The following is a 26627-nucleotide window of genomic DNA, read 5'->3' on the forward strand; positions in this document are numbered from 1 at the left end:
CTAACTGCTTCCAACTCCCAGTTCCAATTCAAACCCCTCAGGCTCCACCTCCTCCTTTGTCTGCAGTACAAAGGTGTTACCTGGTCGTCAAGGTTACCCTCAGCAGGAGCCCCACATCCTCTGTGAGCCACTCACACACACACAGGTATCCCCCACTTCATCACATCTCTCCCCGCTTCCAGACCGAACTGAGCAGGGTCACTCAACTGATGACCTGGGGAAGTTCGGGGCTCTCCCCTTGTGACAGGGCATTGGCTGTACCCTCTGTTCTCCCCTCGATGTGCACCACCTCCACATCATAGTCCTGCTGGGGGAGGCTCCAAGTCAGGAGCTTGGTCTTGGCCCTTTTCATGTGATGCAGCCGGGCAAGTTCCTTTAGTTCCCTTGGGTTGGTTGGTCTCACTGCAGCACCAACAGATCAAACAGGTCTTTTGTGGTCTGGGTCCTGCCCCATCTGACCACCAGTCCATACAGCTGCTCCAGCCAATGTCTGGAATTCAGTTACAGTCCAGTAACGGAAGGTACAAATGCTTCCATCCTTGGCATTTAGCCAGACCACCACAATGGCTGTGTGCCTCAGTTTCCCCTTCCATGCCACACAATAGGTTTGGAATGTTCCTTCTCATGTAAGAGGTTGCAAGACTAGTTACAGGTAACAATGGTGACATTTCAGAGTTACAGACTCCTTTAGCATACAATTTATGCTTCTACATCAATGTCATCATGTCACACGGCTCTTTTTAAACATTCAGTGCATGGTACAATTCTACAGCTTTTGGTAGCAGCACCCCTTGGTTACAGCAGTCAGCGTGAGTAACAGAACAAACCCATTGCAACTGTACATTTACGTTGCTCTTTGGTAGACCACAACTTTTGTGTAACCTCCTTGAGAATCTGGTATTTTGGGGATAAATGGCTGAGGCCTTTCTTAGCACCATCAAGTTCTAATCTTCTCTCTTGCCCCCTGGGGTGGAAATTTGATCTCTCTGGCTGTGCCCTCTCTTCTAACAAGAGCTGGGCCATTGATGATCTCAGGGAGACGGCCCCCCCCACCAGTCTGGAAATTTGCAAACCAAACTGCTTTCTGAGAGTTGTTTTGTGAGTCCCAGATGCAGAATCCACATGAAGGAATCCCTGTTTATCCCTTACTGGCCCACCAGGCCCAAAGCTCCTTTGTCCTTCCACCTCCAACTACTGCCTCCCCGTCGAATCAAAAGTCGAATCCAGTATGAGAATATGAGTGTTTCCACCATCTGGAGATGGGGAATTGCTGGCGCTCTCCTGCATCCTACAGAGATTGTCTGTGCAGCCGTTTTACTTGGTTCTCACAGGGCTGCTCACACTACCTGATAGTTTTCACTTTACTTGCATCAACTTCCAATTCCTGAGAAACTTTTACCCTGCCTGCTTTGGACCCTTCCAGAGCACAGCCAGTGGTTTCACACTCAGGCAGGTCCTGGCCGTCAGGAGCCGAAACAAACTTCTCCCCAGGCAAAGGGTTGCTCTGGTGCTTACAGACAAGCACCTTTCCTGTTCACTCTCCTTCACCTCACTCCCATTTTCTGCAGTCCCCACAGACGGGTCAGGAAAAGTTTCAGGGAAATTCTCTTCCTTAAGAGCTTCCCCAAACAATAACTCACCCCTGTCTTGCTCCACAGGGGCACTGCTCCCTTGAGCCACAACCAGCTCCTGTGTTTCACCTACACCCAGGATCACTTCTGGCCCATCAGGCAGATTCCCATGTAATCCTCCTCCAGGCAGACAGCCAGTACCACCGGACAGAAGGTTAGGATCCCTTTCCTCCCTTCTGCTACCAGCTCCTTTATCTTCATCAGTCAGCATAACTCCATTGCCCATCTGTTCTTGTGTCCTGGCGAGAGGATGACTCTGGTAGGACAGAGTCCTCTCACCCCCTCCCAGTAACACCTCAGCATCAGGCAAAGAACAAGTACCAGAATCGTCTGGTCTCTGGGATTCCCTGATGATACTAACTGGAGCAGACCGAGTTAAAGCATCATCCCCCTGAGAGACACAGAGGCAGGCCCACTTCCCATCTGGGCTTCAGCTGCCCTCAGATCCAGCTCTGGGATCTTGGCTCCATCTCGAGCCCCCACAGGCTCAGGCAAAGGATTCACTTCCCCAGAAGCAGAAGCACTTTTCTTGCACCAAGGACCAGTGTCCTTAGCAGGGATACCACTGCCCATCCCGGAGCCATTCCCTCTGCTCCAGCCCCCATGGCTAGATTCAGAGACACACCTGGAATGCTCTTTTCTGGTGGATCCTTCTCCAGCCACCCTAGGCTGAGGAATCCTCCTCAGACAATGGGCTAGTTTCCTCATTGGCACCTTTTCCAAACGCAGGCTCTGCTCTCTCCCCAGGCTGCTGCTGCTGTTCAACACAGACAGACAATGGGAAACACTCTCTCCTTTGTCCCAGCCCCCCGGCTGGTCTCCACACACACACAGAAGGTGGAGCAGCTTCTCTCACAGACAACTTGCCATTCCCAGTGGACAAGCTGCTTTCCTGCACAGACACACAGGCACCTTCCTCGGCCCAGGCCTGGAAAACTCTTCGCAGGTCTGTCTTGGCCACTAGTAGATGATGGGTTGGAATCGCTCCTTCCCTCCTTGAGCTGTGGCAGGTCACTCGGTTCAGAGCTCCAGGCAGTCCAGGGTTCCCTGCCTCGATCTGGGCTCACCTCTGCAGGATTTTCCTTAACCCTCAGCTCTGCCACTGCACATCCACGCTGCCTTGACCAGCTTCTTTAATCTCGATTCGGTTTCCAGGTGCTGCCACTTCACAGCGGAGTTGCTCAGCGTGGTTGCAGGCTGTCAGGCTGATGCCCTCTGCACCCCACGATTCCTGGAAGAATCCCTTCAGTGTCCCAGGCTCCTTGCGGGTCACAAGCTGCCCGGGGTTAGGCCGTAGGCCCCTCTGCCCTCTGGGACCGATTCCAACAGACTCCCAGCGGAACCCCCTCTTCAGTGTGACACCCGCTCTCAGGGACCATGAGCACACTGTCTTGGGAAGGACTCATTCAGCGTCAGTCTCCTCAGGGATCACTTGTTCCTGGGGGTTGGGCTCTCGGCCCCTCCACCTTCTGGGACCGACTCCAACAGATTCCCAGGAGTAACCCCTCCTCGGGTGTGACACCCCCTCTCGAGGACCACAACCGCAGTTGCTTGGGTTCGGCCGCAGGCCCCTCCGCCTTGGGGAACTGCACCTCACTGCCCTTCAGCACACCTGGGTCTCGCAGGCCCCACTTCTTCCGGGGCCCCAGTCACTTACTGCTGGATGCTCCATCCTCGGGGTGCAGAACATCCCACTTCTCACACCAGTGTGATGGGGTTCTGGGGTTCCCAAAGCTCTGCACCCTGTCCGCAGGCAGGAGAGTCTCTCACTCAGCAGGAAAACAGCAGGTTTATTAGCCGACAGGACACAGCATCATACAGAGGAGTCAGTACAGCAGGCAGAGACAGCCAGTCCAATCCATGTTGGGGAGAGGAGGCCCCGAGGGGCCCCCAGAGCCGGGGCCTGGCCCCCTCCTTGGTCTCTCTCTCCCTCAGCCCAGACTAACTGCTTCCAACTCCCAGTTCCAATTCAAACCCCTCAGGCTCCACCTCCTCCTTTGTCTCCAGTACAAAGGTGTTACCTGGTCGTCAGGGTTACCCTCAGCAGGAGCCCCCCACCCTCTGTGAGCCACTCACACACACACAGGTATCCCCCACTCCATCACAGGTGAACACCCCCTCCCCTCACCAGCACCAGGCACACCGCGAGAGCCCCTCCCACCGCACACACCACACAGCCGCACCAAGGGGAACCCCGCTGGGAGATGGGGTGAACAACCCCTCCCCGCGCCGGCGCCAGGCACACCGCAAGAGCCCCTCCCGCCGCACAGCTGCCCCACGGGGAATCCACTGGGAGACGGGGCAGGCAGCAGCTACTGGGTTGCTCAGTTCCCGCCGCTGTGCTGAGCACAGGGGTCAACCTCTGGTGACGCGCCCCACCAGATTCCCAGTGTGTTCTCAGGAGCAGGCGCAGGGAGGGGGCTGGAGCAGAAGGAAAGCCCCAGGCCTCACACCCCCTAGGGACAGCCCCGGGCCCACAGAACAGCTGTCCCAAAGCCACCCAGCAGCTGGCTGGCCACGGGGCAGGGTGCTGCCAGGCTCCCCAGCCGAGCATCCCACACGTTGGAGGGGCAGGGGAGGCAGCCGCGAACCATCTCCAAGGAAGGCCTGGTTCCCAGACAGGAGCGGCTGCCAGTCGCCGGGACCCCCATCTCCAGGGCCTGCCCCAGCACCCCTCCCTGGGCATTCCACCGCCCGCCGCCTGCTCTGTGCAGCTGCCCGCCGGGGTGGGCCTGGCTCTGCCAGCTCCGCCTGCCTGGCATGCCCTAGGTACCCTCCCCACCTATTAGCAGCTCATTTGTCTCCCCGCACTTCCTTCGAGCTGTCACCCAGCCACAGTGACTCTTTGTTCCCCAGGGCTTGTGCGGAGCCCTCCCCTCTGGAGCCAGACGCCCTGTGGGGGGGCACTTCCATTCCCAGAGCCGGCCCGCCGGGCCAGGGTGGGGCGGGGGCTCTCAGGCCGCCTTCTCCTGATTGGTATTCGGTGAACACCTCCGGCCAGGCTCCCGCTGCCTCACTCCTGCCCTGACAGAGGGGCCTTTGTTGGGGCGCAGGGGGGGCTGGCGTGTGAGCACAGCAGCACCCCCCATGCAGGGCACGCACAGCCCAGCTGCAGAGGGGCCAGGCAGCTGCACCAGGCACACCACACACAAACACCCGGCCGAGGAGCCAGACGGCCCAAGCGATGGCCCACCCAGACACCTGCGCCCCCAGCCACACAGCCAACAGCACGTACAGCCCCAGGCCCGGCTCTCAGACCCCAGCGCTTCCCTGTCCCAGGGCAGCACCTGGGGCCTGTGAATCAGGGGTCAGCCCCCCAGCAGGGCTCACATGGAGCCACAGCAGCTGGGGTTAGCCTGGCTCTGCCCTGTGCCTGCAGCGAGGTCCAGGCCTGTGGCAAAGCTCCAGCTTCCAATGGCACGAGCGCCTGGAGCTCCTGCTACCCGCACCCCACGGCTGTCCGCAGCAGCGCAGCCAGGCCCAGGCCAGGCGTGTTCCGGGGGCCCAGGGAGCCTACGGCCCAAACGCAGGCGTCCAAGCAACAGGAGCTGCGGGGAAACAGCCACACGAAGAAAATAACTGCCGGCCCCCCCGGAAGGATCCACAGGCCTGGACAGGCTCCATGCGCCCAGCCAGGGCAGCTGCTGCCCCAGCAATGTGGGGGACTTGCTCCCCTCCCTCCTCCCCACTGGGGGCTGCAGTGGGGGGCACACTACCATAGCCAGGGCTTGGGCCTTCCACCAGCACCGCTGGCAGGAACGGCTCTGGCTCCCCCAGCAGCGCGGCCGTGGCCCTGGGGCGCTGCCAGCCCAGCCACGCTGCTCAGCCAGTCGCAGGCAATCGCCAGCCATGGGGCAGACTCGGCGCCCACTCACCTTTCCCAGCACGTACCTGCTTGTCACTGGGGCTCCAGTCAACGAGATTTCACTGGGGCTCCGCTCACTGCCTGGGGCTCCTTCGGGACCACCTCCACCGCCCAGCCGCTGCGGCTGCATGCACCCGCTTGGGGAGAGCCCAGATGTACCGTGCAGCTCCGGCAGCCAAGAGTCAAGGAGAGCGGGGTGCCCAGCCCCAGCCCGTGCAGCTTTCAGGGGCCCACAGGGGAACTGGGGTGGAACAAACCCAACCGGTGGCAGATCCCAACGCGCAAACAGAGCACCAGCTGGATTTCAATGAGCTTTCACCCCCGGGGAGCTCAGCAGCCTCCAGCTGAGGCTGAAATAAGATCAGAGTTCAGGGCTGGGGTGGTGGGCAGGTCTGCCCCAAGCCTCGGGGCGCTGGGGAAGAGGCTGCGGGCGGTGTGCTGAACCGGGCGTACAGCGCCAGGCGCGCAGCCGGTATCATGTCAGTGCCGCTGCCGCGGGTGTGGGACAGGCCTCAGCCCCGCAGCCCAGCTCTGGTGCTCGCAGGGGAACAGGCCGGCAGCAGCCTAGGACCACCACAGGCAGCAAAGGAGAGAGTCAGGCCTGGGTCCAGCACAGAAACCCCCTCACGGCAGGGAAACGATCAAGCTGGAAACTGGAACGGTCCCTTGGGTGCCTGTGAGTTCATTTCCCGAGGGCTCCAGGCTGGCTTGTCCCCAGCCCGCAGTTCTCCTGCCTGCAGGGGCTGGGTCCCGTCTCGGGTTAAACTACCCAAGCGACAGGCTTTCCCGCCAGGCACCGGACCAGCCAGCGCGCACAAGCGCACGCGGCCTTGCAGGCTACCGAGCAGCGGCTGTTTCCCTGGGCTGGGGCAGAGCCACAGCCCAGCACCCGAATCCAGTAGCTGGGCTGCTAAGCCCATGGCTGGGTGCAGGGGCAGCGGGGTCATGACTCTGACCCATCGCGTCCCTTGGGTAGTTCTTGTCCCGCCCAAGGCCTGCCCCAGCCGCACAGACAGGAGCCACCGCCACTCTGCCCCCAAGCCCCCCGGCTGGGATGCCCAGCACCCCAAAGCAGCGTCACTGGCTTCTGGGCTGGCTCCTGGCTGCTTGTCGCTGCTCCGTCACCTCCTTCCCCACGTTCGGTGCCGCCTGCTCTGCTCACCACCACCAGCTCCCATTCAGTCCCTGGCTCAGAGCTGCGCCCGCCAGGGCTGCCTTGCCCCACTCGAGACCCAAAGACACCGGGGGGCAGGGGGGCTCCTGCCACGCAGATCACAGGACATTTCGCTTCCAGGAACAAACCCAACCCAGCAGCACCCCAGGGCTGCCCCCTCACCACTGCCCAGCCAGGGCGCTCGGCACTCCCAGAGCCCTGGCAGCCTGTCCCGCCTCGAACCCACCTGCCTCCGGCGAGCCCCAGCACTGCTGGGAGTCCGGCCAGGCTGCCCTGCTAACAGCACCAGACCTGTCACCCGGTGCGACCCCACCAGGCACCTTCCCTGTGGCGCCTGGGCCTTGCTAGCTGGCCTGGAAGCAGGCAAGCTCCAGGCCGTCCCCCGGTCGCTGCAGGGCTCACCGGGCCACCCTCACCCCAAAGCCGAGGGTGGCATTTTCCCTGGGCGTGCATGCGGAGGCCAGCTGCCAACTGGTGACACCAGAGAGGCCCCTTGGCCACACGCGGGGCTCCACACCCCAACAATCAAGGCTGTGAGGTGCCTCAGGCTCAGGCAACGCCCCCGCCCCCGAGCTCGGCAACGGCTGTGGCACACACTGGCCTCCCGCATCTGGCCAGCCCGTCCCCCCATAACCGCGTGGTTCTGTCTCCAGCATGGCAGGCCCAGCTGCCGCAGGGTCACCAGCAGCATCGCACCCCATTGCTCCCCTCCTCCCCACCTGCTGCTTGGCTCCCCCTTAACAGCCCTCTCTGGAGCATCGCTCAGCACCTCGGGCTACCCGTTCCCGCCGGACTTAGCCACCGCCACGTGGTTTTACTGCACTGTGGTGGCCTTCACCCGCCGCCCCCTGCACCGTGCCTGGCGGCAGCCAAACCAGCAATTTCTGCTGGGGGCTTGAGGGGGGCAGGGAAGCAGAGAGGAGGAATCGAGGGCAAGGAGAAGCCACTTCCTGCACCCCCTTGTGGGGCAGGCTGCTGGGAGGGGGGGCTCCAGCTTGTCAGCACGTTGTGGTGGGAGCCGGGGTCACCTTCCTGCCTGGAGCGAGATCTCCTTTGGAACCGCTCTGCAGCTGGCGGGAGCCGCCGTCCTGGCACCGCAGGCCTTTGAGCTGCTGTCCAGCGCTGACAGCTTAATTAAACCCGGTACATGACGGGGCCAGCGGGGCCACACGCTCCCCAGTGAAATCTCCGACCCGCCCCTTTTCCAGCCACCGCAGCCGACAAAGGCGCTCTCCCCTTGTTCCGGCTGAGCACCAGGCACAGCCGGCTCCGTCACAGCCCTCCAGGGTGTAATGGAGTGGGGGGAGGGCATGTGTGAGTCAGGCTGGATGTCTGAGGCAAGCAGAGCAGCTCCCAGTGGCGAAGGATGACCCTGGGGCTACAACTGGCAGGTGACACCTCTGCCTGAACAAAGAGGAGGGAGGAGCTGAGCTGGGTTTTGAATCGGGGGCGGGAGTTAGAGGCTAGGAAAAGGGAGAGCTGGAAGGCAGCCAGCCGGAGGAGGGGGAAAGCTACACCCCAGAGGGGCACCCCTCGGGGTCTTCTCCCCAGGACAGGTTGGAAGGACTGTCTCTGGCTGCTGCACTGTCGCTTCTGTGAGAAACTGGACATCTGTTGCCTAACAAACCTTGTGTTATACCTGCTGAGTGAGAATCTCTCCTGCCAGCAGACGGGGTGCAGTGCAGGGGGACCCCTGAACCCCATCACACTGGTGTCAGAAGTGGGATGCACTGCACCCACGGATGAGCTCCCAGCAGTGGCTGACTGAGCGCAAGAGAAGGAAGGAGCCTCACAAGAGCCAGAGGTGGAACAGAGCCATTCCAGCAGCTACTGCTGGTGAGTGGATACCCCGGGAGATAGCGGGGAGATGGATTATACCCGACTTCTGAAGGCAGAGCTAGCGGGGCTGTGCAGAGAGAGGGGCCTGACCGTGGGGAAGGCGACCAAGGCTCAGCTGATTGCCCAGCTGGAAGAGAATGACCGATCTGAGGGGGCAGAGCCTGTCCCGGCAGAAAGTGGCCGGTCAGCCTTGGGAAGCGTATCGGATTCTCCGACAGGAGCAGGGGCTCGACGCCGTCAAACAGATGCGGTGCCCGCCAGGTCGCGCTCAGCTAGCGGTGGTCCATCACGGCAGAGTCCCCCACCGCAGAGCTGCGACGGCTGGAGCTCAAGGTGAAATTAAAGGAACTGGAAGCCCAGGAACGGCAGAGGGAACACGAGCGCCAGGAACGGGAAAGAGAGCGTGAGCACAAGCGCCAGCTACAAGAGAGACAGCGGGAGGAAAGAGAGCGAGAGCAGGAGGAGAAAGAACGAGAATGGAAGGAGAGAGAGCGAGAGCAGGAGCATGAGCGAACCATGGCAGAGGCGAGATGCCAAGAGGCCCCAGCTGCGGTAAGCGGGGAGAGGGCCAGACGGATCTGGGTGGCCAGTCACTTGGAGACGCGTGTGCTGGCCCAGTGTCAGGACCCAGGGGACATGGACGAGTTCCTTACCGCCTTTGAGCGAGCCTGTGAGTTGCATGAGGTTCCCCCAGATGAGTGGCTCCGGCACCTCACCCCCTTGCTGGGCCAGAAGGGCGCAGCGGTGCTCAGCCAGCTGGTGGGGCTGCAGCCTGGGGACTATGAACGGTTCAAACAGGCTCTGCTGCATAAGTTGGGGCTGACTCCGGAGATGTACAAGAAGAAGTTCCAGGAGGCGCAGAAGAGGCCAGAGAAAACCCATGTAGATACAACCGCCCGCCTGAGGCAATACTACCAGAAGTGGGCGTTTGGAATGGGAGTCCAGTCCGTAGAGGACCTGATCGAGCTGGCGGTCGTGGAGCGATTCTACGAGATGTGCTCACCTGACCTGAGGGTGTGGCTCGTGGACCGGAAGCCAGGGGACTCACACAATGCAGGGAAACTGGCAGATGACTTCACAAACAGCCGGGCCAGGTTTGAAAGTGAGCCCCACAAAGAGAGGGAGTCCCGGAGAGAGAGGGAGTCCCGGAGGGACCGAGAATCTCAGAGAGACTGGTCCCTAACTGTACGACAGAGGGGACCACCTCTTGGGCAAGCCCAGGAAAGAGGGGCCAGCCACCTACCCCCGAGAGAGCCAAGCAGAGCCCAGACAGAGCAGCCAGCCCGAGGGACACAACAAGACCCAGGCTGTTATCGCTGTGGGCGAAAGGGGCATAGAGCAGCCCAGTGCCCCAGGCTCCCAGACAGGTTGAGCAGGCCGGGGGGTCATGGAGTCAACTGGGTGGGGTCCCAGAAGCCAGAGGGGCTGGCGGCCAAGGCGGGTGGTGCTGAAAATGGGCACTCGGATTGGGCCGAGTCCGCCCCACAGACCAGCTCCTCAGGGGGACCAAATGCTCAGAGGCCAGTTTACAGAGTGGGGGCAGCAATGCCTCTGTGGAGCAAGTGTCTCAAACACCTCGAGGTAGACGGGAAAAAGGTCACGGGGTTCTGGGACACAGGCGCTGACGTGACGCTGGCCCGACCCGGGGTGGTGGCACCAGGCTGCATGATACCCAATTCCCACCTGACGATAACAGGAATTGATGGGACCCCTTTCAAGGTGCCCATGGCGAGGGTGTACCTGAAATGGGGGAAGAAGGAAGGCCCCAAGGAAGTGGGTGTGCACAGCCATTTGCCGGCAGATGTACTGATGGGCGCTGACCTGGAGAACTGGCAAGGTGAACGCCCTCGTGCCCTGGTCCTGACCCGTAGCCAAAGAAAACGAGGGGTGCGCTCCCCAGATTCAGGGGTACAGGCCCAGCCAAAGTCACAGAAGCCACAGGGGCCAACCCTGAGAGAAAGGGGGCCCCCAAAAACCAGATCTCACAGGCCAGGGATGCTGGAGCCAGGCAGGGATGGGGAAGTAGCATCCGCTCCTGCCCGAGCGGAAGAATTCCAGGCAGAGCAGCAGAGAGACCCCTCCTTGCACAAGCTGAGGGAACTGGCCAGTCTCAGCCCAGCTCCACAGCTGGGGGAGGGCTGCAGGGAGAGATTCCTGTGGGAAAAGGGATTCCTGTACCGGGAGTGGGCTCCCAGATGCAGAGCGGAGCCATGGAAGGTCCAGAGGCAACTGGTGGTCCCCCAAAAGTACCGGCGCAGGTTGCTGTACCTAGCCCATGATGTCCCACTCGCAGGACACCAGGGGATCCACCGCACCAGGAGAAGGTTGTTACAGAACTTTTTTTGGCCAGGGATCTTTGCAGCTGTCCGTCTGTATTGCCTGTCCTGCGATCCCTGCCAGAGGGTGGGGAAGACCCGGGACAAAGGGAAAGCTGCCCTGAGGCCACTGCCCATCATAGAGGAGCCTTTCCAGAAAGTGGCTATAGACATAGTGGGCCCCTTCAGCAAGGCAACGCGTTCGGGGAAGAAATATATTTTGGTGGTGGTAGATTTTGCCACGCGATACCCAGAAGCAGTGGCCTTGACCTCTATCGACGCTGACACTGTGGCGGATGCACTGCTGTCCATTTTCAGCAGAGTGGGGTTCCCCAAGGAGGTCCTCACAGATCAGGGGTCCAACTTCACGTCGGCCCTACTGCAAAGCTTGTGGGACAAGTGTGGGGTCCGGCACACCTGGGCCACAGCCTACCACCTGCAGACCAATGGGCTGGTGGAGAGGTTCAATGGGACTCTGAAGCAGATGCTGAGAACCTTCATGAATCAATACCCCCATGACTGGGACAAGTACTTACCCCACCTGCTGTTTGCATACAGGGAGGTGCCCCAGGAATCCACGGGGTTCTCCCCGTTTGAGCTGCTGTACGGAAGGAGGGTACGGGGACCCTTGGACTTGCTCAGAGAAGAGTGGGAGGGGACGGCCTCTCCTGAAGGGGAGTCAGTGGTACAGTATGTACTGACCTTCCGGGAAAAACTCACCAAGCTCATGGGCCTGGCCAGGGAGAACCTCTCCATGGCCCAAAGGAAGCAAAAGGTCTGGTATGACCGTGACGCCAGGGCCCGAGCCTATGCCACGGGGGATCAAGTGATGGTCCTTGTACCCGTGCGGCGGAACAAGCTGCAAGCGGCCTGGGATGGGCCCTTCAAGGTTGTCAAACAGCTAAATGACGTGAATTATGTGGTGGAACTGTTGAACCGGGCCCACAGCCACCGGGTCTATCACGTGAACATGATGAAACCTTACCGGGACAGAGAGAACTTGGTGCTGGCCGTGTGCAGGCACTGGGAGGGACAGGGGGATGATCTCTTGGTAGATTTACTCACAAGGACTGGAGCCGGCTCCTTGCTAGAGTCTATTCCCCTCTCAGACCAGCTGACCCCTGCCCAGCAGACGGAGATCAAGGAGGTGCTGCATTCGCATCAACAGCTGTTCTCGGACAGACCCGGACGCACTGACCTGGCTGTCCACCGAATAAAGACAGGCACCCACGCCCCTATCAAGTGTGTGCCATTCAGAGTCACAGGGAAGATGGCTCAGGACATAGAGCAGGAGGTTGAAGACATGCTGGCTCTGGGGGTGATCCAACCCTTGTCCAGCCCCTGGGCCTCTCCCATGGTGTTAGTCCCTAAAAAAGATGGGTCTGTTCGGTTTTGTGTGGACTATTGCAAGCTTAACGCCATCACCGTATCAGATGCCTACCCCATGCCCAGGCCTGATGACCTTTTAGACAAGCTGGGGGAAGCCCGTTACCTCACCACCATAGACCTCACCAAGGGGTACTGGCAAGTGCCATTAGACCAAGATGCCCGGCTCAAGTCGGCTTTCATCACCCCTGTGGGGCTCTACGAGTTCCTGGTCCTGCCCTTTGGCCTCAAGGGGCACCCGCTACCTTCCAGCGTCTGGTGGACCAGCTACTGAAAGGGATGGAGAGCTTTGCCCTGGCTTACATGGATGACATTTGCATCTTCAGCCAGACGTGGGAGGACCATGTGTCCCAGGTCAAGCGGGTGCTGGACCGACTCCAGAAGGCCGGGCTGACTATCAAGGCAGGGAAGTGCAAGGTGGGAATGGCTGAGGTGACCTACCTGGGCCACAAGGTGGGCAGCGGCTGCTTAAAGCCAGAGCCAGCTAAAGTGGAGGCTGTCAGAGATTGGCCAACACCCCAGACTAAGAAACAGGTCCAGGCCTTCATTGGGATGGTGGGGTACTACCGGAGGTTTGTGCCCCACTTTAGCTCCATCGCCGCCCCCCTCACGGAGCTGTGTAAAAAGGGAAAGCCTGACAAGGTGGTCTGGACCGAGCAGTGCCAAGAGGCCCTCTGCGCGCTAAAGGAGGCTCTGGTCAGGGCCCCAGTGCTGGCCAATCCAGACTTCAACAAGCCCTTCCTGGTGTTCACCGATGCCTCAGACGTGGGGCTGGGGGCGGTGCTAATGCAAGTGAATGACAAAGGGGAGAAACACCCCATTGTGTACCTGAGTAAGAAGCTGCTGCCCCGGGAGCAGAGCTACGCGGCCATAGAGAAGGAATGTCTGGCCATGGTGTGGGCGCTGGGGAAGCTGCAGCCGTACCTGTTTGAACGGCGTTTCACCGTGTACACCGATCACTCACCCCTGACCTGGCTGCATCACATGAAAGGGGCCAACGCCAAGCTGCTGCGGTGGAGTCTGCTCCTGCAGGACTACGACATGGAGGTGGTCCATGTGAAGGGGAACAACAACACCATAGCCGATGCCCTGTCATGCAGGGAGGGCCCCGAACTTCCTCAGGTCACTGGCTAAGGGACCCCGCTCAGTTCGGTCTGGAATGGGGGAGAGATGTGATGGAGTGCGGGGAGTGCATGTGTGAGTCAGGCTGGATGTCTGAGGCAAGCAGCAGCTCCCAGTGGCTAAGGATGACCCTGGGGCTACAACTGGCAGCTAACACCTCTGCCTGAACAAAGAGCAGGGAGGAGCTGAGCTGGGGTTTTGAATCGGGGGTGGCAGTTAGAGGCTAGGAAAAGGGAGAGCTGGAAGGCAGCCAGCCTGAGGAGGGGGAAAGCTACACCCCAGAGGGGCACCCCGCGGGGTCTTCTCCCCAGGACGGGTTGGAAGGACTGTCTCTGGCTGCTGTACTGTCGCTTCTGTGAGAAACTGGGCATCTGTTGCCTAATAAACCTCCTGTTGTACCTGCTGAGTGAGAGTCACTCCTGCCAGCGGACGGGGTGCAGTGCAGGGGAACCCCTGAACCCCATCACACAGGGCCTCTGCCTACGCACACACAAAAAGGGTTTGGGCCACTCTCTTGGCAGTGGGCTGGCGAGACAAGGCAGCAGACCAGGGCAGCGTGCGACACCAGGACTGGGGTCAAACCGGAGCGTTTGTCCCTGCAGAGCGCAGGGCGCGCCAGCTCGGGAAAGGTGCCCCTGGCTATCCCACCCACCCTGCTCGAGCCCCACCTCTGCCCTGGCCCCAGCCTCATACTAGGCCCCTGGCCCGACGAGGCAGGTCGCTGTGGGACCCTGTCCGAGGGAGGGGCCGGGAGCGACAGACAGGTGCCACGGCCTTCTCAGCTGAGGCCTGAGCTGAGTGCATGGCCAGGCCGGGGGGATCTGGGAGGGAAGCGTTCGTCTTCACTCATCAGCAAATAGGCCTGACCCCGGCTGGGGCTGGCCCTGCAGACGCCAGTATCCAGCAGGACAGGCCTCAGCCGGGCTCCAGTGGGGTCATCTGGGAGACGCTCAGACTCCGGCGGCATGTGGCCCAGCTGAGCAGCGGCACCCCCCGAGCAGGGTGCAGCCGGAACGCCAGGCGGGCGATGGAGACGTGCCGGCTGCAGCGCAGAGCAGAGGCGCTGCCAGCAGCGCGGGCTGGGCTCCAGGACTGGGGCGTGCCACACAAGGGCTCCGACCCTGCTCTCCGTACGCCGCGAGGCAGCCGCCTCCTGACAGACAGAGCAAGCGTCAGGAAAGCGCCTGCAGCCCCAGGAGTGACCCATGCAGCACGAGCCGGCTGCAATGCCTGGCAGGTGCGTCGGCCTGCAGCACCCTCGGGGGGCGAGACCCAGCCCAGCGCCGGCCGGCTGACGCCAGAGCTCGCACACCCCCACCCGCTGTCAGGCTCTGCCTGTAGGGAGCTGCAGGGTGTCGGTGAGCAGCCGGTGGGGCCTGGCACTGGAGGTCAGCGCCGCCCCAGGCTGGCAGCCCGCGAAGGTGACAAGTCACACCCCCTCCCTGCCTGGGGCATCTCTGTGAAGAGGGCCAAGGGCGGAGGCTGGGCAGCGAGGGGACGCGGACGGGCTCTGTGGCCCAAAGACCAGAGACCCAGTGCAGGCAGCTCAGCTGCCCTTCTCCTTGGGGTTCCTCAAGGCTCCCCAAAGCTGCCCTCCCTGGCCCAGCCCAGCCCCACCTGAGGTGAGCAAAGCCCCGGCCCCCCCAGGGAGAGCGAAGAGCAGCCTCGCCACTGCTGGCGCGCGATGGAGCTCCAGTCAGATGGCAGGTGGGCAGCTCTGCTCCTGCACAGCCCTGCTCAGTCCACCTGGGCACAGGCAGAGCCGGGGCAAGGCGGCGCCCGGCTGGGAAGGGAAGGGAAGGGCTGGCAGGCAGCCAGGGCCACAACAGGTGCCATCAAGAGGGCGCGAGAGCCTCCGAGAGTCCCTGAGCCTCCCGCTCCGTCAGCCGCTGCTTCCCTGACTGCGCCTGGGGCGCCAGCAGCGACACCGCTGACGTCTTCCATCCAGCAGCAGAACAATGTCTGTTCTGGGCACTGGGGGTGTGTGGACGCTTCCCACCAGCAGAGATGCGCCGGCGGCTGCGGCGCTGCGCTAACCAGCTGGCGGCACCCGAGTCCCCCCTGGGCAGCCCCAAGCGCTCGGCTTCCAGGGAGAACAAGCCCTGTCTGCCGAGCCGGTGGGAATCCCAGCAACCCTCAGCAGGCTCCTGCTCCCCCCGGATGGCCGGGCTGCACTGCCATTGTGGGGGTGAGGGTGTCCCGGGCTCTGCACTTGGTGCGGAGGGACGCTCAGTGGGTTGAGCACTGGCCCTGCCCAAGCCCAGGTGTGAGCTCAGTCCTGGAGGGCGCCGGGGGAAATGTTCAAAAAAAGGGTGGTGGTAAGTCCTGCCAAGAGTGCCAGGGGCTGGACTCTGTCTCCGTGGGTCCCTTCCAGCTCTGCGCAATAGGTACCAGTCACCTGCACTTAGCAGCGCATGGCACAGGCCGGGTGATTTCACAGGCAGGCGGTGCAGTTCCACTACAGTCCAGCCCAGCATCCCTGCACCTAGCACTGCACCCTGCAGACGCGCCCAGCCCCTTCCTGGGAGCGCCGCAGTGACACTGGGACGCAGCAGGCAGCCGTCGCTCTGAAACCTGCCTGACAGCAAGAGAGCCCTCGGCTGCACGGACACCTTCCCCTGCGCCCACCCGGCCGCGCATGGGATTCGACAGGGATGTGCAAGAGTGCTCGGATCAGCTGGCTGCAGCTCACGCCCAGCTCTGAAAGGCAGCAGGAGAGGATGTTTAGGCCCATCAGAGGGCAACCCGGACTGCTGCAAAACCAGGATCCAGCTTCAAAACCCAACATCTGCGGCGTTAGGATCCAGGCTCCCCACCAGGAGAGGGTCAAACCCACCCACAACAGACAGGGCTGAGACCAACAGAGTAAGAACCGGCAGGCCACAGCAGAAACAGGCCGAGGGCCAAAGCTACTGCACCACAGACAGCGCGAGGCTGGGAAGGGTTATAAACTGCCTCCCCCATCTCTCCTGTGCCCCAGCCCCCTCGCCCGGGCACCTGCCTGTTAGACCAGGAGCTGGGCAGGTCAGCGACGGCCCCTTCCCAGCTGTCCATACAGCTCCTGGCACACCAGTACAGACTACAAATAATCACCCCGAGAAAGAGAGGCGAGGGATCTGTGGCGGCTCTCCCCTTCCCACCCGCATCCGAGTCCTGGTGGAGCAGTATTTCAGAGCATGGCAGTGACACCCAGCACCAATTAACATTTCTCGGCCTCATTTTCCACTCATTACTGTCACTGCTTTTCCTTCGCATGCAAGAGAAGCCTTTCAAGCAGGACGGCCCTCCCTCGCGCTCCCACAGCGCAGAGCTGAGGCCAAAAGAAATGCCAAGCCGCAATTAATTGGAAGGTGCCTTATCAGCTGCCACTACATTTGCCAGTCTTGGGCACCGACCCACCATTTCACACGCTCCCAGCTGGCCGCCCCGGGCGGGATGAACCTTTGCAATACACTCGGGAAAGGACTCTGGGGACTGGCTGTCTAGTGGGCGAAAGGGCTTATTCCAAAGCTGCTGGCAAGGCCAACAAGGACAGCCCTGCAGAGGCGGGGATACGTCTGTCCAGGTGCTTTCCTAGCCTTCAGCCCCTAGCGCTATAGCCTGCCACGCTCATTCCTGGGCTCTGTCCTCACTCACCCCGGGAGGCTGGAACCGCGGTTACTGCTGGCAGAGGTTCGCTGAGGTCTTTCTCCTGGTTCCCAGCCCGGTGCACTGTCCCGCTCTTCCCAAAGGCCAACCCAGCAGCAGCACCCCAGGAAATGGCACCGTGGGACTCATAGGCCCTGGAACCCCATCTCTAGACTGCCAACTGCCCCGGAAGCTGGCTGCAGACACGGGAGGATTATTACTGCTTGGTGAAAAGACTTCCCCGTCAAAGAACAGCTCTGAGCGCCCCACTGCCCACAGGCCCGAACTGTCCCACCAGCCCCTGCCAGGGACAAGCCAGGACGCCACAAAAAACTTAGCGGAGCAAAGAGCAGCCCCTCTTCCCCGGGCCCCCACTGTGCACAGCAAGAGGGGCCAGCGGCTCCAGGGAGCCCCCAAGGGATGTGGCACTTGGTTGACGTGGGAGCCACCCGGATACCACAGCGACGGGCAGCGAGGACCTTGGGGAAGAGACACACCACACACAGGGCAGGGCGCCCGGTAACCTAAGACACCGCCTCCCCCACCACTTCTGCCATCCGCCAAATTCTCCCTCTGCCCCTCCTGAGCGTGGTACAACTCCCCTGGGGACACCTCGCCAGGCCCCCGCGGCACTCGGCTTCTCCAGCCTGGGCGCACCCCACAGTTAACCGTCGGGGCCGTGCTCCACCCGGGCGTTTCCCAGCACTCGGCCTGCAGGCTGAGCGTGCTGCCTGGTTTGCTGCCCCGTGTCTCAGCCCACGTGGCCGGGGGGCACAGGGATGGGAGTCAGCTGCCCGCGGGCTGGGGACACGGGGCCCACGTCTGTGCTGTGCCTGGTGGGGAGGCAGCTGCAGCCCCGAAGCTGCCTGGGAAGAGATGGCAGCTGGCAGAGCCGCGCTGGTGCTGGGGGTAAAGGAGTGTGATGTGGGGAGGGGCGAGCGACAGGCTGAGCCGCTCCCCCAGGAGGCGGCTGGAGGGGCAGCTGGCAGGTAACACCTCTGTCCCCAGACAAGGGGCGGGGTGGAGCCCAGCTGGGTTTGAATCAGAGGCAGGCGGTGGGGGTGGAAGGCAGTTAGAGGAACAAAGGGGGATCCAAGGCCCTGACTTGGGGGGCCCCTCTCCCCAGGACAGGTGGAAATGACGGTCTCTGCCCTGCGCTGCGTCTCTGCAGACATGAACCCCTGTTCTGCCTGCTGGGCGAGAGTCACTCCTGCCTGCGGACGGGGGCAGTGCCCAGGGCCCCCGAACCCCATCACAAGGAACGAGTGGGAGCTGGGCTGCTGACCCCCGGCAAAGCGCCAGAGCCCGGCATCTGGCGCCATAGTAACGGCTGCCGCAGAGCCAGGCCTTTCAGGGGCCTTGGCATCGGCACCGGCTCCCGCCCTTTTCTCTCTCACACAAAACGGAGGAAACAACCCTCCCTCCAGCACATCGCCCGGCCCCCGCCCCCCTCAGCACCCGCGGGGAGCCGGGCCGAGGAACGGCCTGGTGCATTTTCTCCCTTTCCCCCAGGGAGCCCCTAACAACCGGGGCAGTGCCGGGCGAGACCGCTGCTCTGGCACAGGCGCCTTCAGCAATGCCCTTGGCAGAACCCACAGCCAGGCGCCCCGCCAAGGCCGGCCGGGGAGGTGCTGGGCAGCACACGCCAGGGGCCGGCCAGCAAGGGCCCGCTCAGCCCCTCGGGGTGCCGCTGGAGGGAGAGGCCAGCCAAGGGCCAGCTCTCGCTCTGTCCCAGCCGTAACGGCCCCCTCTGCCCCAGGAGTCCCACTGACAACACGGGGCCCTGGCAGCTGTGCCCAGCCGGCACCCTGAGCCCCAGCTCCTGCCGGGGCTCCCACCCGCGTCCCGGCCCATCTGTCGTCCCCACCTCCAGGCCCTCGGCTCCCACACAGGCCTTGTTCTCTCTCCTGAAGGGCTGTGCAATCCCCGCCTCACACCCAGAGGCCTCCTGACGTGCTAATTAGCGACTGACACTTGCTGCTGCCTTTGCATTTGTCACTGCTTGATTAGCAGCTGCCCCCTGCCTCTCACCTTCCCTCCCTCGCCTCCTGCCTCCCCTCAGGCGGGCCACACTCCACAGGCCAAGGACGCCAGAGCCTGCAGCTCTGGGGCTGAAGAGATAATTAGCAGGGCACTGAACGCCCAGCGGCTCGGGGAGAACAGCGTGCAGGCAACGAGGCTGCGTCCCGCCAGCCTGCAGCGCCCTGAGACGAGGCTGAACGTGCAGGCGCCGAGCCGAGCCGGGCCCCCAGCTCCAGCGCCGGCCCCACTTCCCCCCTCTGGGCACCTGCTGCTGGCTGGGCTGGGCTGGGCTGGGCTGGGCCGCGCCGCCGGGACACACGCAAGGGCCCGAGAAATCCCACTCTACCCGCACAGCGCAGGCCTGTCCGGCAGGGGCGCCGGCAGCACAGCCACGCGGGGCAGCCACCCACAAATCGCGTAGCGCACACACGCCCCGCGCCCCAGCCCCACGAGCGGGGCACAGGCCAGACGCGCCCCGCGCCCCAGCCCCACGAGCGGGACACAGGCCAGACGCGCCCCGCGCCCCAGCCCCACAAGTGGCACACGCCAGACACGCCCCGCGCCCCAGCCCCACAAGTGGCACACGCCAGACACGCCCAGCGACACAGCCCCACAAGTGGCACACAGGCCAGACACGCCCCGCGCCCCGCGCCCCAGCCCCACAAGTGGCACACAGGCCAGACACGCCCCGCGCCCAGCGACACAGCCCCACAAGTGGCACACAGGCCAGACATGCCCCGTGCCCAGCGACACAGCCCCACAAGTCACACAGGCCAGACGCCCCACGCCCAGTGACACAGTGTGCTGGAGTGGGGGGAGTGCATGTGTGTGTCAGGCTGGTTGTCTGAGGCAAGCAGCAGCTCCCAGTGGCTAAGGATGACCCTGGGGCTACAACTGGCAGGTAACACCTCTGCCCTGAACAAAGAGGAGGGAGGAGCCGAGCTGGGTTTTGAATTGGGGGCGGCAGTTAGAGGCTAGGGGGAGAGGGAGCTGGAAGGCAGCCAGCGTGAGGAGGGGGAAGCTACACCCCAGAGGGGCACCCCTCGGGGTCTTCCCCCCAGGACAGGTTGGAAGGACTGTCTCTGGCTGCCGTGCTGTCGCTTCTGTGAGAAACTGGGCATCTGTTGCCTAATAAACCTGCTGTTGTACCTGCTGAGTGAGAGTCTCTCCTGCCAGCAGACGGGGTGCGGTGCAGGGGGACCCCTGAACCCCATCACACTCAGCCCCACAAGTGGCACAGGCCAGACACGCCCAGCACCCAGCGACACAGCCCCACAAGTGGCACAGGCCAGACACGCCCAGCGCCCAGCGACACAGCCCCACAAGTGGCACAGGCCAGACACGCCCAGCGACACAGCCCCACAAGTGGCACAGGCCAGACACACTCTGTGCCCATTGACAGCAGCACCACCCAACCCCGGGGCAGGAAGGGCACCAGGGTTCCAAGCCAAGGGCACCTCTGAGCAATGGAAAGAGCTTCTTGCCCTTCTGGTCCTCTGCCTCCGAGTCTGCCCCGCTCACTCCCCCTGCCACCGGGCTGCTCTCTATGCCCCGATACACATGCCCCCAGACATGCTCTGCAGGGGCAGCCGGCGGTACCAGCACCACAGGGGCCAGTGTTCCAGGACAGGCAGGAGAAACCTGTGTCCGAGATGTGGCTTTGCATGCCAAATCCTTGGCTCTCTCCTCCCCGGTCCTCAGCACCCTGCTGGTCCAAGGCAGGGGGCAATAGAGGCTTCCAGCCCCGTGCCTTGAGAAACGGCCTGACGCGTTTCCTCCCCTCCCTGGCTGTGCCCAATGCAGCAGCTCAGCTGTTCGGTCAGCGCTGTGCCACCGCTCACTCCAGCACGCAGCTCTGCGGAACCGGCAACGTGCCTCGCACCACGGCGGCTCTGCGGCTGCCACCTGCAGCTGGCACTTGCGTCTGGCCAAGCAGCAATGGCTCCAAGCCCTGCTTAGGCCTCAGAGCCTGGCTCACGCTTCTAAGGGCTGGGTTCCAGGTCGCTGGGACTCCTGCTGCACGGGCCCCGGCCGGGGTCACCTACTGAGCCAGCTTGAGCACTACACAGTTTGACGGCCTCTCCTATTCTCTTGAACAGCCTGTAACAGCCTTTCCAGATGCCGATCCCTCGGCTCTTCCACGGCCCATCTCCCATCACCTGCAGGCGCCGGGCGCGTATCAAACATTTCCTCACTTCCCTCTTAGTGCCCCTTCTGCTAAAACCCCCAGGCACCAGCCTGGAACGCAAGCCCTGAACCTCTGCTGCGGTCCCTTCCGGGACCGTCACCGCACCAACCCATCCAGCCCTGCCTGGCAAGCCCAAACCCGGCGCCGCAGCCTGGCAGAGGGCAGAGCCGCACGCCATGAGGACGGTACTCACAGTCGCGCCAGGGCCTGGTTATTCTGGAACAGCAGCTCCGGCAGCGTGTGCAGCTGGTTCCGATTCAGCCGCCTGGGAGAGGGGAGAGAGAGGGTTACGGGAAGCCCGTCAGAGCCCCAGGAGGGACACTGGAGATGGGAAGCGGAAGGAAGCAGTGGCTGGAAAGGCCTGTGGGCCCTTCCAGGGTCTCTCAGACACTGGCCATCCCTTTTCAGGGCAGCTGCAGGGCCACTGGGCCACCACCCCCATGTCCTGTCCGCAGGAGAGCCCCTCAGCTGAACTCTTGCCTCCTTGGCCCAGAAACCGGCACCGGCTGCCAGACTCCTAAGGCCACATTCAGGCCCCTGGGTACGTGGCCTGATCTTCAGCTGCTCACCCTGAAACCACTGTCAACACAGCGGGGGCTGAGCTGTGGTGCAGCCGGAGGCCAGGCTGCCTCCCGCCAGCTCCAGCGGGCTCCAGCATGGAGCCCTTCTCACCAGCCCCTCTCTCGGCTTCGCTGACATCCCCACGCCCCATCCGCCGCACTTCCCACCGCTGGGCGGCACGTGACTGGCCTTTTAGACTGGACAAGGGAGCCCCTTTGCACACCCAGTGTCTCTCTTGGCCCCGGACAGGGTGCTGGGGGGCGCGAGGTATCTGATGAAAGCTGAGGGTGCCCTGAATCTGTGTGTGCGACTTGTGTGCCTGCATCACCTTTGTAAGCAGAGCGATGGGGTTAGCTCTGGAGCTGTAATAGCGATAACACTTAGTGCTAAGGTTCACAACGGGAGGTGTGAACTCAGCCCCAGCCAGGACAATGGGCTGTCAACAAAGGCTCAGCCCAAGCCACAGCTCAGAAAGGTGGGACTTGTCCCTGGAGTGCAGCCCGCTGGCCAGGTGACCTGGGCTGAGCTATGGAAAGGAAATCAGAGGCCCAGGCGCCCATCCCACCTGCTATGTGAATAACGGGGGCGTGCTGGCCAAATCAGCTACCAACAGCATTTGGCTGCAGCGGCTCACCTGGGCCGGGGACACAGACCCTCAAGGGCCTGGGGGGAAGGAGAAAGGGCTTCTTCCCGCCCCCAGAAAACACTGGGGAGTGCAGCTGGCAGCGTCCATCCTGGAGGAGTCGCTTGTCTTTTGCTCCTGTTTCCAAGGCTCCGTGTTCCAGCGCACTGACCCCAGCTGGCCAGACCTACGCCTCTCCGGTAACTAAAGCTCTGCAACCTGGGCTCTGACCCGTACGCGCCGGACTTTCAGAGCCTGCCCGGAATCAGCACAGCCCACCGCTGGCCTGGAGCAATCGCTGCCATTGAGACGTAAAGTGTGGCTTCAGCCGTCTCTCTCCCTCTCCCCCTGCTCTCTGCTTTGTTAATAAACCTTTGGCCGTTGAGGTCTGAAGGACGGCTAAGCGTGGTGGTTTGGGTACAATCCCAACGTGTATTGCCTGGGGACTGTGGCTGGAGCCTTTGGGGCTCGGAGGAGTCTGCGTGGAGGTGGCGGAAATCGGTTTAATAACTGCTTGCCTGAGTTGGGGGTTGTTGGGTTGGGCTGGGCTGGGCTGGGCTTGTAGAGCAGCTGGGACGTCTGTGGGTTTGCTTGGGTGGCTTCTGACTGGCCAGTGGGGCTGGCAGAGGTGCTGTTGGATTTGCCTTAGTGAGAAGGAAATCCCAACCCGGGGCTGTAAGTGGCCCAGATTTAAGCAAAGGTATCCTGGGTTGACTCCCTTGGCTGTGCCCAGAAACCCCGTCCTCTCACCCCAGGGCTCAGCCTGCCCTTTGCAGGGGCTTCCTCTGAGCCACCAGCGCAGCCACCTAACACGCTCCCAGCAGGCTACATTACAGCCTTTCCTGAAAGGCCCTGGCCACGGTCAGCCTCAGGCAGCACCGTGTCCAAGCACACAACCCCTGGGGCTAACTGAACGGCTTCCTTTCCTGGATGCAACCCACTCAAAGCAGGGCCCACCCTGGGGCAGGTGGTGCACGCACAGCAGACCCCCAGGCTCACCTGAGCCACCCACAGCCGTCAGACAGGGCGCGTGGCCATCACGTGACACAGAGCTACTCGTGCTCCTGATGAGAGCCAGGTGGAACCGCTGAGTGAGTCGGCCTCCCCAGATAACACCCACAATGGCACAGCCCCACAATGACCCCTCCCGTAGGTGCTGGACTCGGGAGGGCAGAACCCTGGTTTAACACGGTTCCCACTATGTATGATCTTGCCAGCTGAGCACACTGGCTCTGACCCCCCCAGCGCCTGACCTAGAGCAAATTGTTTAGAGCCAACATCCCAGCCTGATTTAAGACCAGCCAGCGCCGGAGAACCCAGCACAGCCCTGGGGAGCTGTGCCAGCCGTGAACCGCTCTTCCCCGTAAGATGCTGCGCTTCCTTCAGCGCAAGCGGTGTGCGCAAGCTGGGCTCAGAGCAGGGCAGGGCTCGGACGTGGGGCCCACTTCCAGAGGCCAGTGCCGGTTGCAGCACTGCCTGCTAACCTGCTGCTCGCTCAGCTCGCCCCACGGCCGGACCCAGCACCTGAGCGAGAAAAGTCCTCGCCCCGGTTCAGAGCGCTCAAGCCAATCGTGTTCGTTCTGGCCGTCCCGGTAGCTGCTGTTTGGAAAGCTCTCATGGTGCTGCGCTGAGGCTTAGGGCAGGGGCAAAGGACGCGCCGAGGGACAAGCAGCGACCGGGGAGTGTCTCAGTGCATCGGGGGCAGCTGCCCGGGCAGGTCAGAGGGCTTCTCCTCCAACCATCTGCCCACGTTTGCAAGTGAGTAGGAACCGGTCCCAGGCCTAGAGCCCAGCCGAGACACCGCCAAGCCCAACCCTCAAGCAGGGGCTGGCTTCAGCCTCCCTGCCTGCGCCTGAACTGCACTACAGAGCAGGGGTGGCCCCAGGTCTGCTCCAGAAACACACCCGGCATCTCCCGCCACTCAGGCTGCTCTTGGGTCAGCCAGCCTGGCTCTCCCCTAGGCCGGCACGCAGTGCCAGGGCCAGCCAGCATCCCCATCCCCCTCCCCCAAGCCAGCCACCGACCCTGCTGCTGTGCGATCATGGGCTGGCACTGCCCTCGGGCCCTGACCCACGGTGCAGGCACTCACAGGCGCTCCAGCTCCTTCAGGTCGTCAAACGCTCCCCGCTCCACCGTGATGATCTGGTTCTCCATCAGCTGCCTGGGAGAGGGAGGGGAAGGGGTCAGAGGCGAGATGCGCTTGCGCACCGGGTACCCATGGGAGGTGCCCACACTGCAGCCTGGGGCACGCCCAGGGACAGGCTGGGCAGGGCCTGCTCATCCCAGCAGTGCAAAAAGGCCTTGCCACGCTTCCTGCCACCTCCCACCCACTCCACTGGTGGCCAGCCAGAGAACGAGCTGCTCAGTTCACACACTGGCCACGTCGCAGCTTTGCCACCCAGCCACGGCGCCAGGCTGCCCGTCACTGAGACAGGAGCCCTCTAGCCCAGCAACAGGCGACCTAGGCTAGCGGGGCGGCCACAGGACTGGCCCTCCTTTACCTCCCCGTGAATGTGAGGGGGCTTCCCGGGGCCGGGCAGCAGAGGCTGCAGGGGTCACCCCCCCCAACTGCCATCACTATGCGGGCGGCCTGCTCCGTCCTGTGCCGCACGACCATCCTGGCCCCGCTGAGCAGGCGGCAGGAACCAGAGTGGCGCTCTGGGCCAGCCGCTGTGGAGAACGGAGGCACAACAGGTGGGGGGAGCGGCCTGGGACAGTCCTGCAGGATGGAGCAGGCTGCCGCCCCCACCGTCCGCGTGGGGAGTGCATGGGGCAAACCCTGTGGCTGCCACCTGGCCCTCAGCCCTGGAAACCCCAGGCCACGCTCCTCTCCAGCTGTTCCCCTGCAGGGGCGGCACAAACGCTGTTCTGTGCCCAGAGGCCGGGCGACTTGCACCACGCACACGCTGCCAGCTCTGGGGGCTCTGCCGACTGGCCGGGCAGACGCCCGGCGCCCAGGGGGGTGGGGAAGGGGCTGCAGCGGGGGCTGCCCTGTGCTTTGCCCCAACTCGGGATGGCCCTGCCCCAGCACTCAGACTTCGCCACTCCTGGTGGTACCGAGAAGGTCCCCGTAGAACGATGAGGGCTGCCGGTAGCAGGGGGAAATCGAGCCCACTGCCCCCCACCACGAGCAGCAGACAGCCCCACCCGGGCACCGCGCTCACCCTTTGCCCCGGCCCAGCCCTGCCAGCCCAGCTCCACGCTCGTGGAGGGACGCCGGAGAGCCAGCTGGAGGGTGGGGGTTGCAGCCCCTCCAGGGCACAGGGCAGCAGCCCCAGCCCCAGCCCCAGCCCCCACCCCAGGGGCCCCGTCCGTCTCAGGGGGCAGGACCGTTTCCTGGGCTCCCCTTTGCAGCCAGCCACCCGCCCCCAGCGCCAACGTCCTCTGACCCGTCGGTCCTGCTGTCAATGGGGGGCCCCACCTGGGCCCAGTTCTCCTGGGGGCTGCCAGCCCTTCCCTGCCCCACAGCTCTACTGGCCGGGGATGCCCAGCCTGGCGGGAGCCACACCAGCCTTGCCGCAGGGGGCTCGTGGGGCCGGCAGGGCACTCACAGGACACGCAGCTGCTTCAAGCCCGAGAAGTCGGTCCTGGCGATGCGGGTGATGTTGTTCCCGTTCAGCTCCCTGCGGAGAGAAGGAGCCGTCAGCGAACGGGGCAGAGGCTGCAGGGCCGCGGCAATGCCGGGGGTGATGGAGGCTGCCTGGTGCCAGACACCTCCATGGGCCTGGTACTGGAGGGGGCACTGGCAAAGGTCTGGCACCACCCAGAACAGGGCCAGCGGGGACCAGCCGCCGGCAGCTGCTGTGTGGGGAGATACACAGAGCCTGGGGGGAGCTCCCTCCCAACACCCTGAGGCAGGAGGGTCTGCAGCTGGGTGCGGCTCGGGCTGGTCCTGTTACCCCCATGGCCAGGCCTGGCTCCCGGCCTGCGGCAGCAAGTTCCACAGCGCCCTGTGGGAGTTTTCGCTCTGCCCCCGTCGGCGGCACTGAATGCAGACGGGCAGGACCAGGGCGCGCCCTCCCCGACGCACACGGCCCCCAGCTCCCAGGTAACAATGCGACACCCAGCAACGACCAGGACAGGCGCCACCAGCCCTGGGGCACCGCGGCACATGCTGGGTGTCTGCCGAGACCCAAACACAGGGCACCAGGCAGCTTTCAAACACCCAGCAGGGAGTCCCCCGGGCACCCGTCCAGGGCAGAGAGCCCAGGCCCTGTCCCCAGGCACCTATCTGGGGCAGAGAGTCCAGGCCCCATCCAGGGAGGAGAGCCCACA

The 26627-nt window shown here is 63.2% G+C and overlaps 1 protein-coding gene across 3 annotated transcripts in view; it reads right to left on the reverse strand.

The window, feature by feature from the left end:
* SLIT1 (slit guidance ligand 1) overlaps positions 1-25955 on the reverse strand; it is an 81000-nt gene extending 55045 nt beyond the window's left edge. For 2 of the 3 annotated variants that reach the window (XM_074999325.1, XM_074999324.1), the window contains exons 1-3: positions 25904-25954; positions 24442-24513; positions 21363-21434 (exon numbers count right to left, since the gene is read on the reverse strand). In XM_074999325.1, coding sequence (XP_074855426.1) covers positions 21363-21434; positions 24442-24506 — 137 coding nt within the window. In that variant the 5' untranslated portion in view covers positions 24507-24513; positions 25904-25954. Of the gene's footprint in view, positions 1-21362; positions 21435-24441; positions 24514-25903 lie in introns of all 3 variants that reach the window. The other variant, XM_074999326.1, reaches the window with a different exon arrangement.
* Between the last annotated feature and the right edge of the window lie 672 nt (positions 25956-26627).

Source organism: Carettochelys insculpta, chromosome 7 (assembly GCF_033958435.1).
Source record: "Carettochelys insculpta isolate YL-2023 chromosome 7, ASM3395843v1, whole genome shotgun sequence".
Lineage (NCBI taxonomy): Eukaryota > Metazoa > Chordata > Testudines > Carettochelyidae > Carettochelys > Carettochelys insculpta.